The sequence below is a fragment of the Solanum dulcamara genome, chromosome 4 (assembly GCF_947179165.1).
Source record: "Solanum dulcamara chromosome 4, daSolDulc1.2, whole genome shotgun sequence".
Taxonomy (NCBI): domain Eukaryota; kingdom Viridiplantae; phylum Streptophyta; class Magnoliopsida; order Solanales; family Solanaceae; genus Solanum; species Solanum dulcamara.
In genome coordinates, this window is record NC_077240.1 from 80,841,086 (window position 1) to 80,859,140 (window position 18,055).

An 18,055-nucleotide genomic window follows, 5' to 3' on the forward strand; every position below is an offset into this window, starting at 1 on the left:
TATAGCTTATGATGTTATAAAATTATTGTGGAAAAATATTTTAGAGAAAGTAGGAGGAGAATAGAGGAGCAAAAGATTAAATAACTTTACAATTCAAGAAGTAAAAAATATGAAGAAGAGAGAGGAAGATTAAGTTGTTTTTTCTTGTTCATTCTATTACAATGCCAAAACATGACATTTATAGGGATGAAAAGAACAATGAGAAAATGATGTCTACAAGGTGGGCAATCCATTTTCATAATGTGGACAATCCACCTTCATAACACCCCCCCTTGGATGTCTACGTGTAAAAAAAAGTTTTTACAAGAATAATATACATAATTATTTTGAACATCCATAGATGTTGTGCCTCGTTAAAACCTTACTAGAAAAAATTCAATGGGAAAAAACCTAGTAAAGGAAAAAGAGTATACACATCTTGTAATACGTCTTGAGTGCTGCCTCATTAAAAACCTTACCAGGAAAAATCGATGGGATAAAACCTTGGCTAAGAAAAAAAGAGTACAGCTCGTATTTTGCTCCCCCTGATGAAAACATCACTTAACATTTTGAAGACTACGCATTTCAATTTTGTATCTCATTTTCTCAAAGATTGAAGTTGGTAATGCCTTGGTAAACATATCTGTTAAATTATCACTTGAACGAACTTGTTGGACATCTATTTCACCCTTCTTTTGAAGATCATGAGTGAAAAAGAATTTTGATGAAATATGTTTTGTTCTGTCTCCTTTGATGTATCCTCCCTTCAGTTGAACTATACATGCAACATTGTCTTCATACAATATTGTTGGAGCATTTTTTTGTCAAAGAAAGGTCACATGTTTCTTGAATGTGTTGAGTTATTAATCTTAACCAAACACATTCTCGACTTGCTTCATGAATGGCTATTATCTCTGCATGATTTGAGGAAGTGGCAACCATCATTTGCTTTGTTGAACGCCATGATATAGTTGTACCACCACATGTAAATAAATAGCCTATCTTCGATCGACCTTTATGGAGATCAGATAAATATACCGTATCTGCGTAACCGATCAATTGTGACATGGATTCATTTGCATAAAATAATCTCATATCTGTGGTTCCTCGGAGGTATCTGAATATATGCCTAATTCTATTCCAGTGTCTTCGCATTTAGGAAGAACTAAATCTTGCTAACAAGTTTACTGAGAAAGCTATATCTGGTCTAGAATTGTTGGCAAGATACATTAATGCACCAATTACACTAAGGTATGGTATTTCAGCACCAACAAGTTCTTCATCATTTTAATGAGGTCGAAAAGAATCTGTATTAATATCAAGAGATCTCACAACCATTGGGGTACTTAATGGATGTGCTTTATCCATATAAAACCTCTTTAAAATATTTTCAGTATATGTTGACTGATGGACAAATATCCCATTTTTAAAATGTTTAATTTGTAGACCAAGACAAAATTTTATCTTTTTAAGGTCTTTCATTTAGACATTTTACTACTTTTGAAAGTTCTTTCGAAGTTCCAATAATATTCAAATCATCAACATATACTGCTATTATGACAAATTCAGATCCAGATCTTTTCATAAAGATACAAGGGCAAATTGGATTATTTTTTATCCTTCTTTTAGCAAATATTCGCTAAGACGATTGTACCACATTCGCCCTGATTGTTTCAACCCATATAAAGATTTCTGAAGCTTTATTGAACAATTTTCTCGAGAATCCTTGTATGCATCAGACACTTTGAACTCTTCGGAAATTTTCATAAAAATATCGTGGTCCAATGAGCCATATAAATAGGCAGTGACCACGTCCATTAAGTGCATTTCAAGCTTTCCATGAACTGACAAATTCATTAGATACCTGAAGGTAATTGCATCCACCATAGGGGAATATGTTTCCATATAGTCAATGTCGGGTCTTTGCGAAAAACTTAGGCTACAAGTCATGTTTTATATCTTACGACTTCACCATTTTCATTTCGTTTACGCACAAAAAATCATTTGTGCCCTATTGGCTTGACACCTTCAGATGTTTAGATTATTGATCCGAAAATTTCACGTTTCTCAAGTGAAGTTAACTCTGTTTGCATTACATTTTTCCATTTTGGACAATCATTTCTCTGTCTGCATTCATCGACAGATTTTGGTTCAAGATCCTTATCTTGTTGCATTATTTCAATGGCAACATTATAAGCAAAAATATTATCGACCACAATATCATTTTAATTCCACCATTTTCCTGTCGAGACATAACTTATTGAGATTTCTTCATTCTCATTATTTTCAGGTACTTGGACCTCTTTGGTGGTATCACCATTTGTTGTGTCCCTGGGCTCTTCTTGAGCAATTGCCTCCAAATTATGATCATCTTGATCATTTATTTCTTTCCTTTTTTGAGGATTTTTATCTTTGGAACCAATTGGTCTTTCATGTTTTAAGCGTAGCCTACAGTCATTTGCCTGAACAAGTACTTATTCTACCGGGACATCAACTCGAACTTGAGCATTAACAGCTGTGATATGTGATTTAGTAACCCGTGGAAGGTTAGTAAATGCATCCGGCAGTTGATTTGCAATATTTTGTAAATAAATCATCTTTTGAACTTCTTGCTCACATTGATTTGTTCGAGGATCTAAATGAGATATTGACAATGAATTCCAATCTATCTTATTTTTTAACTGCTTATGTTCTCCCCCTAATGTTGGGTACACTGATTCATCAAAATGACAATCAGCGAATCTTGCCATAAATAAATCTTCAGTTATAGATTCCAAATATTTTATAATAGAAGGAGATTTATACCCAACATATATTCCCAACCTTCTTTGGGGACTCATTTTTGTGCGGTGCGGTGGAGCAATTGGGACATATATCGCACATACAAATATTTTAAGATGGAATATATTTGACTCCCTTTCAAACGCCAACTGTAATGGAGAAAATTCATGATAATTTGTTGGTCTTATACGCACAAGTGCTACTGCATGCAAAATAGCATGCCCCCATACTGAAATAGGAAGTTTTGTCCTCATTAGAAATGGTCTAGCTATCAATTGGAGGCGTTTAATCAATGATTCTGCTAGACCATTTTGAGTATGGACATGAGCGACCCGATGCTCAATTTTTATTTCAACCGACATACAATAATCATTAAGTGATTGAGATGTAAATTCACCAGCATTATCAAGATGAATTGTCTTTATTGCATAATCTAGAAATTGTGCTCTTAACCTTATAATTTGAGCTAACAATCTCGCAAAAGCCATGTTGCGAGTTGATAATAAGCACACATGTGATCATCTTGTAGATGCATCTATCAAGACCATATAATATTTAAATGGTCCATATGAAGGGTGAATTGGCCCACATATATCACCCTGTATACGTTCCAGAAACGCAGGGGATTCAATCCTAACCTTAGTTGCTGATGGTTTAATAATCAATTTTTCTTGGAAACAAGCAACACAAGAGAATTCCTTAGATTGAAGAATTTTCTGATTCTTCAAAGTGTGTCTATGTGAATTCTCAATAATTTTGTGCATCATATTATAATCGGGATGACCCAACCGGTAATGCCAAATGATAAAATCATTAGAATCAGTAAATCTTTTATTTACTATGACATGTGATTCAACAGTACCAATATTTATATGGTACAATCCAGAAGAAAGTGCAGGTAATTTTTCATGCATAATTTTCTTCTCCATATTTATTGTACTAATATAAATGTATTCAATCTTTCCTTCATTCGCAGTCTCAATATGATAGTCATTTTGACGAATAACCTTGAAACTTAACAAGTTTCTTTAAGACTTACTACAATACAATGTATTATCAATTACAAATATCGTTCCTCCAGATAGTAATAAGGTCATTTTTTCAGAACCTTCAATTAATTTTGTACTACCGGATATTGTATTGACATAGGCCTTTTTCATAATCAAATGACAGAAATATTTTTTTTTTAATATCGTATGAGTTGTGACACTATCCAAAAGGGACATATCTCCATTATTCATCTTGAATCCAATTGAAGATTGAAAAATTTATTTATCTTCATAAAATAAAAATGCATTATAAGAAATAAAATAAGTAACAATATTGCTAGAAAAACATAAGTCCCTTTTTTTTCTTTTAAATATATAAACGTAAAAATACGATAATTCAAAGTACATAAAAATGACAACATATTGAAAAACATAAAATTAAACATCAATTAAGATCCTTAAAAAATCTTCAACCTCCAAATGAGTAATATCATTGAGGTCATTAAAATCGTCATCCTTCAAAGCCAGATTTGCTTCAATATTATTATTATGAGAAGGTATTGCCTCAACATTATTTTCAAACGTCAAGTGTGACTCTATCCGAGCATTAGAAGAAGAGGCACCACCTCTATTTGCCTTTCTTTTGAAAGAATTTTGATAAAGCCTTACAAAATGCTCAGGCGTTCGATATTCATTTTTTCAGTGGTCTTTCATGCCACAACGATGACAGTTACTTCTTGAAGGGCCATTTTGAGAACTGATATTGTTCTCCCTTTTATGTTGACCACCACCACGACGATTATTATATCGTCTTCTGTCATCGCCACGTCCACGCACATTATTGTGGCCATAATTTTTATTTTGTCTTCTTTCAGACTGGCTATGTGCTTCTATCATATTTGCTTCCGATAACAGAACAGTTCCAGTGGGACGAGCTTCATGATTTTTTATTAAAAGGGCATTATGTTGCTCAGCCACCAAAAGGCATGAGATCAATTCAGAGTATTTTTGAAAATCCTTTTCACGGTATTGCTGCTGTAATATTACATTAGAGGCATGAAAAGTAGTTAGTGTCTTTTCTAACATGTCCTCATCATTTATAGTTTCCCCACATAATTTTAATTGGAAAGTAATTCTAAATACAATAAAATTATACTCAATTACAGTTTTAAAATCTTGAAACCGTAAGTGCATGATGCATCCACTCATAACGAGCCCTTGGCAATACCGTTGCCCTGAGGTGGTCATACCCCCCTTTTAAGTCTTTCCATAATTCAAGTGGATCTTTCACTGTCAAGTATTCCATTTTCAGGCTTTCATCTAGATGATGACGAAGGAAAATCATAGCCTTTGTTTTATCCTGACTTGATGCTGTATTTCCTTCAATTATAGCATCACCAAGACCCTTAGCGGTAAGGTGGATTTCAGCATCAAGTACACATGATAAATAATTTTTGGCATAAATATCAAGTGCCACAAACTCCAATTTTGACAAATTTGACATGATGAAAATTATTTTTTAAAAAAATAACAAAGACAACTGAAAATTAAATTTCTTCAGTAGATATACCTGATATAGAAGTTAATTTTCTGAAAATTAGAGCTTCGTGCTGATAACGTGTTATAAAATTATTGTGGCAAAATATTTTAGAGAAAGTAGGAGGAGAATAGAGGAGCAAAAGATTAAATAACTTCACAAAATATGAAGAAGAGAGAGGAAGATTAAGTTATTTTTTCTTGTTCATTCTATTACAATGTCAAAACATGACATTTATAGGGATAAAAAGAACAATGAGAAAATGATGTCTACAAAGTGGGCAATCCATTTTCATAAGGTGGACAATCCACATTCATAACATATGAAAGATTATAAGAAATTTTAATTTTTCCAATGTAAAAAAACAAAAAAAAGATTCCACCAAATCTTGAAAATTTGGCTCTGAATATGACATTTCAATAATAGGAAGTGATTTATATTCAAGTGTGGGTATATCTCTATCATTTATCTATGGCTATAATGCAATTGTCATCTACAGAGACACAATTACCATGTGCTTTATAAAATCGTCTGGTGTATGAGTTATGTGAGAATTTACGTCCTCTTCATCCTTCAATACAACTTATCTTCAACTTACCATTGTAGTATTCATCCCCATAACCCATGCCCTTACTCCCTCCCCCCCCCCCACATCTCATATTCTACGGCTATAATTTAATTGGCGCAAAATTTCCACACACTTCATAAAATTCGTTGCTATTTTCAAATCAGTCATATTATGCATGTGAGAATTTATATCTTTTCATCCTCTAATAAATATACCTCATCATTACCTCCACCTCTGTAACCCTCCCCCATCCCCTCCCCATCACCCTACATTCCTACCCCTCCACTTCCATCTTTTATAATATTTATCTAAATTATATATAAATATATATACAATAATATTTTTTAACTTATATATCGAACACATACACACAAAAAAAGCTCATCTAGTTTTTTGAAACATTTTCTATAAAAAGTTATTTTCCTCCGTACCAAACACAACAATAATAATTATTACTTTTTCCCTAACTTGTTTTTCCCTATTATGGACATCAATTTTCTTCTTATCACAATTTTACTCTATTAATAATATCAGGGGGAAAAGGCATAAATTCTGAACTTGTATTGAAAAGTCAATTACATACTTAAACTATAATGACGATCTATTACACACCTAAATTATCTAAAAGTGAATTTATTAACCCCCTTACAACTGACGTGGCAAAAAAATAAAAATAAATCAATAAAAGGGCACATTAGACTACTAAAATTAAAGTAAAAAAAAATTAAAAAACAAAATCACCACAAGAATTGAATAAGAAACTTTTTTCTGTTGTTACCTGTTGAGGACAATAGCTTTTGTCCTGCCAGTAAATGACTTTGCTAGTTTATTTGGATCGAGACTCCAATAAAGGGGGATCAAGTGCTAGATACACCTGTCCATGGAGAAATACAACTTATAACCAATCTAGATAGATGGATGTATAATTTATAACCTAAAATTTAATGTAGTCATGAAGGCTTACTGGGACCCCGCCAGCCAGTCTAATGCATGTTTCATAGGATGGATCGAATAAGATGACTTCATCACCCTGGTTTATTACTGGGCAAAGAAAAGAAAAGAAATGAAAGCAGTAATTGAGACATGATTTGATTCTCAAAAACTAAATAAAGTAGTAATTGAGACCTACTTGCAAACATTGCGGCAGCAAAGGCCTCAGATTGTCCACAACATATGACGATATCAGTGAGGGGATCGACATGTAGGCCATGCATTTGTTTGAATTGATAAGCAAGGTAGTCACATATTGCTTGAAGATGCATGTACTGATTGAAGTCAGAGCAGATAGCGGAAATGGCAGCGTCTTTGAGGTAGGAAGGTGCAGGGAAATCAGGGAAACCTTGGGCGAGGTTGACGGCATTGCGATAAGAAAGTTGCTGTATGGGTGAACTTGTTAGCATTTTCGCTTTCTGCTCCATCTTATCTTATCTTTATCTTCTTCCAATTTTATTTACTACTCACACACACTTATCTTAGTGTTATAAATTCACTTTTATAGTTTAGGTGTGTTAATAGATTAAAAACCTATAAATTAAAAATTGAGTCCAAAAATCATAAATTAAAAATATATATCTCTCTCTATATATATGCTAATTGGGCTGGATGCACAATAAAAAATATTCACCAATCTTGATTAATATGTTGACTATACCTTCCATCGCATGATATTTTTATTTTTAATTTTAAGTTTTTTGTTTTTGGAACACCCTGGCAAATTCGCAGCCGTGCACTATTTTTTAAGTGTGCAGTGGGTAAACCCACTTCTGTATAATATCGCATAAATCATACAACAAATATAAATCGCATTGAACAAGTCTGATGTGATGAACTTGACCAAAAGGGTTCCTTTGAATGCGCTTTCACATCTTCTAAACTCAATATGACTGGGAGAGGAAAGGTACTTTCTTTTTTAGGATACTCCCGAGAACAGATCTAGTGGAGACGGAATGGGGCCCGTAGCTCAGAGAATTAGAGCACATGGTTATGAACCATGATGTCAGGGGTTTGAATCCCTCCTCGCCCACAACCGGCCGGGAAAATCAATATACATTTCTTAATAAATATACCAAAAACATCATACATAGGAATGCATATCGATCGGTTCAGTTCGATTTGATTTTAAAATTTATCAATTTAACTTACCGATTATCGATTCATAGACATGTCAAACCGTTATAAAACCATTAAGATATTGACTTATCGATTATCGATTTCTCCGTTATTAATCATTATCGGTTTAACCGTTAAGATTTGATAAAAAAATCATTGAAAATCACTTATAGACAAAGTGATAAACCAAATGAACCATGCACATTAGTTGATAAATTGCGTCTTGCTCAAAAAAAAATGTGAAACATTGTATAATAACCAAAAGTTTGAGACAACAACAAATAAAAGTATGAAAACTAAACCCTAAGTGAAGAAATTTATATACCGAATGACAATAAATATAAATTATTAAATTAATATCGAATTATCGGTTAACCCATTAAAAAAATTAAACCGTTAAGATCCGATAATCCGATAATAAAAAAAATTAAAACCATTACCAAAGCCGCTAAACCAATAACCCATTACCGATAAACCAATAACTTTTTTTCGATTCGATTTATCGATTTCGATTTGGTTTTGAACAGTCCTAATCATACCAAATGTAATTCCGCAAGTGAAGTCTGAAATGGTAGAATGTATGCAGACCACATTACCCTACCTTTATAGGGTAAATAGATTATTTCCGATAGACCCTCAACTCAAAAGAAACGTAATCACAACAGGATTAAAAAGAAAATAACAATATAAAAATAGCAAAATACACAGAGCAAATGAAATAGCAGGTAGTAGTGTAAATTTAAGGAATCATTTGGTGTGAAGTATAAAGTATAATAATCTCGAGATAAAATGGAGGGTTATTTTATCTTGTGTTTGGTTAGAGGTATTAGGTAGTCCTTGGATTATTTATCTCCACCATTTCTACCATAGTGATGAGATAAATTATCCCATATACATGGTGGAATAATTATTCTAGAATTATTAACTTCGGAATAACTTGTTCCCAACCAAACGACCCAAGAGTGTAGCTACTACCAACTAATAATATTAGACTTAGAAAATAAAATAAAAAATAGAATTAAGCTCTAAATTAGATGTTGCCTCATATTGAACAGATTTAACACTTAAAAAAATAGGTTTGTGTTGAAACCAAAATTTTATGACAAAACTGATGTATCAATAAAAATAACACAACAGGACTTGTACAGTTTAGCCTATCATTTCCACAAACAAGAACATGCAGAAAAAAAGGTAAACTAGTGTAGGAAAATCAAGAATTATTGGTTTACGATGTAATTTTGATGTCGAGAGAGCGATCCAGAGGCTTACGAGGAAGAAGTTGATCCAGTCTCGAGGGGCTCGCTGATTTCAAGAAGCTCATTGCAAAGACCTGTAAAAACAACGGAATCTGTTTCGATAGGTTTAAATTTGAGTAGAGCTGAAGGAATCAAATCCTCCTCTTCAAGTGTTATGGCTCTTTCCCCGGCAGCTGGAAAATGGGGAATCACACGCCTCTTAACAAGCACCGGATGTAATAAATCAAACTCTAAGCTTGGTTCCTTCAACGCCGAGCTAACAAACTAGAAAGTAAAGAAGAAGGAACCAAATATGAAGAAGAAAAATCTAAGAGAAAAAGATAAAGTAAAAACACATGTATACATGCTGACAAACACTTAACTGGAATTATATAACATGTTTAGACACCAGATTACCAATGAATCATCATATGGAACAATAGATATGAAGAAAGAACTGCACGATAAATCTGGAGGTATACTCAGAAAACAAAACGGTAACTTATACAAAACTCTTTTCTGGTAAACGAAAGTTCCACTTATATGTCAACTTTATGCTATTCCATGTTGCTTGTTTCCCAGTCGGGCACGGATGTTGTTCTTGTTTCCTAATAACATCAATCGTAGAACTAGAGCCCTACCTTGAATCACCGTGAGTGACTATTCTTTCACAAAATATTTCCAGCCTATTCAAGTATTCAACATTTAATTTTCTGTTCATATGGGAGATAAAACATGGAATTTCTGCTTTAGTAAACTTTTTATGCAAGCTATCCTTTGTGTTAAATATAGTTGAACTTTATTTCTTTTGCTCCACTTTTTCCCTTCTTATCCGTTGGTGAATCAATAGCACCTCTTTATCTTATTTCTATCAGCGTAACTGAACGGAAAACCGCCCTGCAATAAATTCATAAGCAACACCATAATGACTAATGCAAATTCAAATCTAACTATACAAATGGTCCCTGCAACACGGGGAGAGAGATCTTCCTCACATCCTCCTTTTTTTTCTTTTAAGTAAAATTGTTCATCCCTTTTACCCGTTCTTGCATTTTTCAAGTTTTCTGTACTACCATTATACCGTGTAGGGGATATCTTGAGAACTTAAAGCTTATTTATATCGCCTTCTTCTTGGTATAGGTCTAATGATGTGTCACAATCCTTCGACGTACTCAACAGAGTGAAGACAATAAGAGATTAAGTGAGAGCGCAAATGGTACAAGATTTAGGTTAGGATCCGGGGGGGGGGGGGGGGGGGGGCAGTGAAGAATCTTTTATTGCTCTCGAAAAGTTAATGGATTCTGTGTTTAGCATTCTGGAAATAAATAAAGCTTTACTTTTGAATCTAACATAAGTTCCTTGAAAAGAATCCCCAATTTGGATTTGTAATTCGACCATAAATATAACAAAAGTAAAAGGCAAAAGTACAAACCTCATAAAGAGCACTAGTTGGCTCAGAAGGTAGAAAGACACCTTGAAGCAATACTCCATCTGGAAACTGTATTCGAATAATGGATTTTGTGTACTTCTTTCTTGCAGCTTTTGCCTGCTTTTCTCGATAAGATTTAGGAATCAATAATTTCGACTCTTCTAGTTTCTTCCTCTTCATCTCTGCCTCTCTTCTTAATTCCTCGTGTGAGAGGTCAAAGAACGAGTCAGGTAGCACAATTTTTGCTGCTACGCTCTCGGGAACAGAAAAGAACACCTTAATCTGTTGAGTATAGAAATAAGAATGTCAGGCAGAAAATAACGCGAGTGCTGAACAAAATGTCATACAAATTGGATATTAGAATGTTGTTTCAAAAGTATGAAAAGTGTCAATATAACTTTACAAAATTAAGCTTGACCGTATTCATCAAAATAGATAATGTTTGGTATTTTCACCATGACACTATCTTATAAACCCAATGAATTAATTCTAAAGCAAAATTCACTAAGTTTGATCATTACATAAATAGTAAGAAACATACAAGTAAAGAAAAGCATAAGTAGTTCTTGTCTTAAATATACAAATGAGATAATCATATAATTCTCTCAAAGACGTCAAACTGATTAAAAGTTCAACTTCAACTTTCAAACTAAACATCATATTCTCTCACTCTCCAACAATCCCCATCAAAATCACAGTTATCATAGAAGGTAATGCCCTTAAGAATCATTCGTTGATATCGACACCGAAGAACAAAATCGAAAAAGGATTTGGAACTGTTACCTTTTTGTTCAAATCATTATAACACAAAAAGACAATTCACTGAATATGCATTTTAATAGAATTGCCCTATTATTTCCTCGCCATGACTTCTTCACTTCCGTTATTTCTTTTTCCGAACTGCTTTGAAATGCTTTCCTTCAGCTGAGGGTCTATCAGAAACTACCTCTCTACCTCCCAAGGTCTGTGTACACAATTTACCCTCCCCAAACCCCACGTGTGTGATTACATTGGGTTGTTGTTGTTGCCTTACTATTTCCTCGTGATGAAGATCCGATATTTTGCCAAATGAAGTACATTCAGTGTGAAAATCTTTTACAATTCTAAAGAAAGCCTATTCTATCAATTTAAAATATGTTGTGACATGATCTTAACCGCTAAACCCAAACATCGGTTGGATAACCTAATGTTATCCATTGCTGCCTGAAGATATAAGACTTCTAGGCATTGTTAGGTTGTTCTATAACCAGGACTAGCACCGATTACAGGAGGCCCAAGGTAAAAAAGACACTTGAAGCACCCTGAAGCAGGGTGGGGAATTATTTCAAAATAACTAGTTCAAAAATGTCAAGTTATCCAACATGCAATCTTAGGATCCTAGGAGATAAGATGAGAAGAGGCGGTATGGATCTTTTCTTTTTTGAATAAGGAAAGAGGGGTATGAAGCTGGAAAGCAAGCTTGTGACAGAGTTTGGAGCCCTGAAAACTCGAGGAGAGGTCACTTTTAACTCTTTCAAAAAATCCACTTCCCTTGAAGACTAGGTCATACATGAACAGTGATAAATAGAATGCAAAAGTACTTCGAAACTGAAAAATGGTCACAAGATGTTTTGACATGCTCTTTCTTTTTGCTTTTTTTTGTTGTTGTTGGTATATATCTCTTAAAAACGCTTGTAGGGGAGCCTTGGAGCAATGGTAAAGTTGTCTCTGTATGGTCACGGGTTTGAGCCGTGGAATCAATAAGCTGCCTACATTACACCCCCTTGTCGTGCGGCCCTTGCCTCAACACTAGTGAATGCACCGGGCTTCCCTTATTAATCTCTTAAAATGCTAAAAACTAATTTTGTAGCTTAATGTAACTATTGCAGCTTTACTTGATTTTGGAAGCTTGTGTGGCTTATAGAAAGTATAATTTAACCCGGGAAGCAATTGGAACCAAGTTTAAGGCAGCGTATTTGCGTTGTAGTTGAGATTTTTAATACACACAATTGAGATGAGAATCAAAGAGTTGGGGTTTAACAATGCTTATCCAAGTGTTACTTAATCTCAAAATCAACATTTTCTCTCATAAAAACATTATCAAATATCACCAGAAGATATATTCTACTCTCAGTTGATTGCAGACTCGGTAATAATTCTTCACCAAACTTTTTGTTGTGCTCAATGTTATAAGACCTACAAACTTGTGATAAATTCTCAACAGAAACTAAATGATGAGAATACCCTGCAACATTTGAAACATCTAACTAAATATAGCAAAAATGTAGGATATTTTAGCTTATATCTGTAGCAGGCTAGCAGCTAGACAAGATCTCTTATAACATCCAGCTGGTGTTATACATCGGAAGACAAATGACATAAAATTTGACACCAAAGAACATTGTTATGTTTATAAGCATCGATGCATTGAAAAAACATGAAAAACATAAATGACACATTCCATCAATTTTAAGATTCTAATATCCCAAATAATCTACCTCTACGAGGTAGTGGTAAGGCCTACTTACACTCTATCCTTCCCAGACCCTACTTAGTGGGATTTCACTGGGTATGTTGTTGTTGTAATATACCAGGTAAAAGATTTGACTCATTCAACTTCCCAACAAAATTCAAGCATAATTCATTGGATTATTCTTTTGAATATTTCTTTTAGACGTTCCAGAGAAATAATTTGGTAATCAAAGAGTGAGGTCAGTGCCCAGAGGATTGATACACAGTAGCTGAATTGCAACTATTAAAAAAAAGAATACAACACAACAGGGGGTGTCGGACATGTTGAGTGACTAGTAATGGTTTTCGTATGAGGGTTCATCAGTTCATTATTAAGTAATATATCCAGTGAAGAAGCCCAACCCAAAGTAAATGTAACAGATTAAAACTTTTAAGTGTATCATGGTGGAAAAAAGAAATGATCAGTGATCCTATATCGTAGTTATCAATCTAAAACGAACTAATCATGCCTAGAGCAGCTACTATAGCAAATGTTAATTTCTTTCCGCGTACAGATGTATCTGCACAGAACAAACTGGCATAGAGAAAAAAATAAATTGATCAGTCAGGTCAACACATAAAGAAGCAATGTGTTTTATCTATCCTCCTATACTGAATTCGCCTTTAAAGAACCTTATGGTTTCTTTCTAAAGGACCACTACAAATGGAAATCACCAGCTAGATGCTCGGGTCCTTTCTAAAGGAAATACAAGTTCACGAGATGATACAGCTAAAAACATATTGTTATCGTTTCATCTCCAGCATACAACTTTAGTTATCCGTGTCTCAGAGGAATACACAAGTATCATGAATGTCAATTTATAATAAAGCATAAAAAAAATATAGAGTCAACGAATCCAACAAGTTCATCTCAGAAGGAATATATTGTTATTCCACAAATTTATCAAAAATAAGTGCTATTGATGCACCTATTTCAAGTGTTATTGTAGTTTTAAGCATCAACTCACATTCTCTCCAACATACAATGTCCAATTGATCAATACAACAATCCAGAAGATATAGTATCTGACCCAAAAATAACAGAACATCCTAATTAATCGGCTAATCAGAAATAAAATAGCCTTCACTTTTTAAGAAGTTATGACTTAATGCTACGTCAGGAGGACAACATCATTCATCAATTCTCATGAGAAAGGGCTTTACTTAGTGGGAAGCACGAGTAAAATAGCCAAGTTGTTGCATCATGTTCAACAACAACAACATAATACCCGGTGTAATACCACAAGTGGGGTGGCCTTACTCCTACCTTAGAGGTAAAGAGACTGTTTCTGATAGACCTCGGCTAAAAAAACAGTCTCAAGCAGTCCCACGAAAGAAGGAACCAAAGTACAAAAGACAACAACTAATAACAAAAACAACAGATAGTAACAAAATAGAAAAACTACAACAAAACAATACGATAATTGAAGTACAAGAAATCAACATATAGTAACAAAAATCGAAGGGAAATAAACTACAGGAGCAATACTATGACTACTAATATAAACGGACAACAAGACAACGCACTGTTACCTACTAACCTTCTATCCTAATTTGTGTCCTCCACACCCTCCTATCTAAGTTCATGTCCTCGGTAAGCTAACACTACATAATGTTCAACTAAGAGAAATAGTTGGATGCTAAGGAATTCATTGTTGAAGCATCACGAAAAGTAATATTCAGTAGTATCAAAGAGTTTAAGTATTCGAGCACTAGTAAACTAACGCTTTGATATTCTATATGGGAATTTAAGAGCATATGGAAACTAGAAGACCAAACTTTGATTTAAAAAAAAATAATCCAAATTTTACCTGTCTATCAATCTTCTTCGGCTCAACTGGTTCACTCGCCGCCATAACTTGGGATGCTGATGCCAACTCTTCAACCTTCTTTGGTTCCAAAAGTGAAACAACATTCTTAAGTTTAACAAGTTGCTCTTCAGAAGGAACATCCATCACAGCCCAAATTTCCCCACTTTCTTCTTTCAACTCAAATCCAACAAATTCCAATAGCTCCACTCCTCCTACAACATCACCTATAGCCTCCTTTATCTTCGGATTCCCCATCCGTATTTTCCTAAACTTCCCATTAGTTGGTTCCTTCCCTATATTCTTTAACAACTTTATAATAACCTCCACTGATCCATCTGAAGGTTTTCCTGAAACATATACACTAACACATTCTTCCACTTCACTCTTAACTTCTTCAATTTTACTTTCAACTCCCAAATTACTCACTTCAGGGACTAAACAGTTATCAATATGAGCTGAAACCTCTTCTTCAGAACCAAAAACAGTACCACAAACAGGACATTCAAAAACATTAAGTGAATACCCTTTTGGATTCCTCTCACCAGAAGTGACTAATTCACTATATGGATCAAACCCTTCCTTTATTTCACTTTTGTTAACATGATTAACACATTTATTCTCAATTCTTTGATCAGAATTACTTGGTTTTTGAGGCAAAGTTTTTGTATTTTGCTTTGTATGTAAATTTTGTGATGACAAATTATTGACATGATTTGGGGGTGGTCCTGAAGAAGAAGAAGAAGAAGAAGAAGAACTACCCAAGACTCTACCTTGGCCTTTAAACTTACCTGAAGAAGAAAAGGAAACTTTTTTCATGAACCCTTTCATTTTGTCCTTCATATCACCCATTTTTCAAGAACACCCTTTTGATAAAACCTATCAATCAATCAAATCAAATCAAAATCTTGAAAAAGTTCAACCTTTATTATATGGGTTTTTTTATTTTGTATTTATATATATCAAGAAAGTGAGGAAAAGGGGATTTTTTGTCTCCTTAGATTTCTTTCTGGGGCTGAGAAATCTAAGGAAAAAGCTTAGGTTTTCTTGAAGGATGGGGTTGAAGATTGAAATTTGGGAAGAAGAAACAACGAGAACGTGGAAATTAGACTATTATTATTTTTTTCATTTTAAGAAATTTGATTTTGGATTTTCTAACAATGAATTATTAAGGCGTGTTTGGGTGGAATGTTCTATAAAACGCGGGATTTTGGAATATTGGAGTTGTCAAACCATATGTGCTTCTAGGATCGGTTGACATGTGGACTAAATTATTTTGAGAGTATAATTTTGAAACTATAATTTATAAATTAATTTATTTTATTTAAAAGGTAGGAGAAAATAGGTGAAATATTTAGAATTAAATTTGAAATTAGATTTATGTCGTTTTTGATTGATAGGTATTTTAGGTTATGTTTATGTATTGTGTTTTATTAAATTATTATATCAGATAGGATGTATATTATGTCATGTAGTTTGCATTGATTATTTATTTAATTTTATATAAATTTAAATATTTGTATATATATATATATATCTAAAATTAAAATACATAAATATCAGCTCATACCAAACATCAATTCAAACTCTAGAATATTTACTAAACTCCATGAAAAAGTTTTAGAGTTTTAACTATATTAGTTTATATTTTAGGACATTGTCGTGTAATTTCACTTGTCAATTTTTTTTTACAGCAAAACTTGTTCAAATTCCATGACATAATTATGAAGTATCAACTTATAAAAGTTGAGACTCCAAAAAAATTGTCCTAGAGTTCAAAACAGATACTAAAGAGTAAAATAATCTTTTCATATTATGTCACGTACATATTTCACTCATCTATTTTAAAATGTATATATTTTATATCATTCTATCGTAGGGCGTTTGAGGCACGTTTCATTTCTTGATTTCCTTATTGTCTTTGCTTATAACGTAAGTAATAGACTTTGGAGTTTTTATAAAAATATATTTGTCATACTTTAGTTTTTAATTTGTCACAAAGAAATTGTCATAGTTCCAAAATAAGTTATCAATTTGTCTCTATTTTGATTCAAAAGATAGCCTATGGCGATCGACTTTCTTTAAAAATATAGCAGAACTGATCAGATAATTTATCAAAAAATAATTATTTTATTCTTAATGAGATGACGTATAGTCCATATAAATAATCTCAACTTATTTTAAATCACAAATTTTCAAAAAAAAGAAAAGAAATTGTCTTCAATCAAATAAATATCACAGAAATTAAAACAAATGAAATAGTTTGTTGAAAAAAAATCATGTTTACTTTTGGGAGGCGAAATAGATGACCAACACTCAACAGTAATAGAAGGAATGCTGACACTTGTGCCTTGGAATAGCTCAAATAAAAAAGAATTTAATCTTGTCTGAATTCAGGAATGACCCATCCTCTAGAATAGTTATTGTATGAGATATATCTAATGCTAGATGTAGAGGGACCATTGATCCTTCCTTTCTATTCCTCGAAAAGAGGACCGGGGGAAGTATAAGGGACAATATCTGCTTTTGACTAGGGCTGTTCACAGTTTTGGTTAAAATCAAAATCAAACCAAAAATTTAACCAAATCGAATAAAAAAACCGACATTTGGTTTGGTTTGGTTTGGTTTGGTTTTAAATTTGAATAACCGATAATATTTGGTTTGGTTATGGTTATAGGAAAAAATAACCGAATAAATAACCGAACCAAACCGATAATTATATACATAAAATTTATAATTATTTATATGTATAATATTAGTTTTTCATAAATAATTAAAGATATTTTATACCTTTTAATTATTAATTTAATATTAATCTACTTATTTTTAAGGCCCAACAATTCAAGCCCAACTCTCAAGCCCAATTCTAAATCCTAAATTCCTAATAAGCACTAAACACTTAAACAGCAGACAGCAACATAAGGTAAAAGTTAAAACTTTAAAACCCTAGTATCTATTTTTCTTTTACATTTCTATTCCTCTCACGTTGGTTTCTCACAAAGTCACATACCCGCAGTCATAGACTAACAGTGAAGGCTCAAAAGCAAGTTCAACTTCTCAATCCCAAGTACAAGATTGTCAAATTTTGAGAAGGTTTATAAGAAGTTTTTCAAATTTTAAATTGATTTTA

At 33.1% G+C, this 18,055-nt stretch overlaps 2 protein-coding genes across 4 annotated transcripts; both read right to left on the bottom strand.

The window, feature by feature from the left end:
* Window positions 1-4,679: 4,679 nt before the first annotated feature.
* LOC129885196 (uncharacterized) lies at window positions 4,680-7,366 on the bottom strand. 3 transcript variants are annotated; one of them, XR_008766069.1, is made up of 4 exons: window positions 6,980-7,366; window positions 6,819-6,895; window positions 6,633-6,728; window positions 4,680-4,784 (listed from the first exon to the last, which is right to left on the bottom strand). XR_008766069.1 is itself a non-coding variant. In XM_055959392.1 (4 exons), exons 1-3 carry the CDS (start codon window positions 7,270-7,272, stop codon window positions 6,681-6,683), a joined length of 414 nt encoding a protein of 137 aa, XP_055815367.1. In that variant the 5' UTR covers window positions 7,273-7,363; the 3' UTR covers window positions 4,680-5,154; window positions 6,633-6,680. The 3 variants fall into 3 exon arrangements, 2 of the variants coding, with proteins under 2 accessions (XP_055815367.1, XP_055815366.1); XM_055959392.1 differs by having other exon boundaries at window positions 4,680-5,154; window positions 6,984-7,363; XM_055959391.1 differs by having other exon boundaries at window positions 6,984-7,362.
* Window positions 7,367-9,077: 1,711 nt separating this feature from the next.
* On the bottom strand, window positions 9,078-16,079 carry LOC129887879 (plant UBX domain-containing protein 2). Its single transcript, XM_055963111.1, has 3 exons — window positions 14,929-16,079; window positions 10,631-10,909; window positions 9,078-9,483 (listed from the first exon to the last, which is right to left on the bottom strand). The coding sequence occupies exons 1-3, from the start codon at window positions 15,775-15,777 to the stop codon at window positions 9,229-9,231; spliced, it is 1,383 nt and encodes a 460-aa protein (XP_055819086.1). The 5' UTR covers window positions 15,778-16,079; the 3' UTR covers window positions 9,078-9,228.
* Window positions 16,080-18,055: the final 1,976 nt, after the last annotated feature.

Coding starts and splice junctions, on each gene's coding strand:
- LOC129887879 (XM_055963111.1), bottom strand. CDS start 15,777: ATGGGTGATATGAAGGACAAAATGAAAGGGTTCATGAAAAAAGTTTCC. Junction 10,910..14,928: donor CGAAGAAGATTGATAGACAG/GTAAAATTTGGA, acceptor TATACTCAACAG/ATTAAGGTGTTCTTTTCTGT. Junction 9,484..10,630: donor CAACTAGTGCTCTTTATGAG/GTTTGTACTTTT, acceptor TTTACTTTCTAG/TTTGTTAGCTCGGCGTTGAA.
- LOC129885196 (XM_055959392.1), bottom strand. CDS start 7,272: ATGGAGCAGAAAGCGAAAATGCTAACAAGTTCACCCATACAGCAACTT. Junction 6,896..6,983: donor TGCTGCCGCAATGTTTGCAA/GTAGGTCTCAAT, acceptor TTCTTTGCCCAG/TAATAAACCAGGGTGATGAA. Junction 6,729..6,818: donor GACTGGCTGGCGGGGTCCCA/GTAAGCCTTCAT, acceptor CTCCATGGACAG/GTGTATCTAGCACTTGATCC.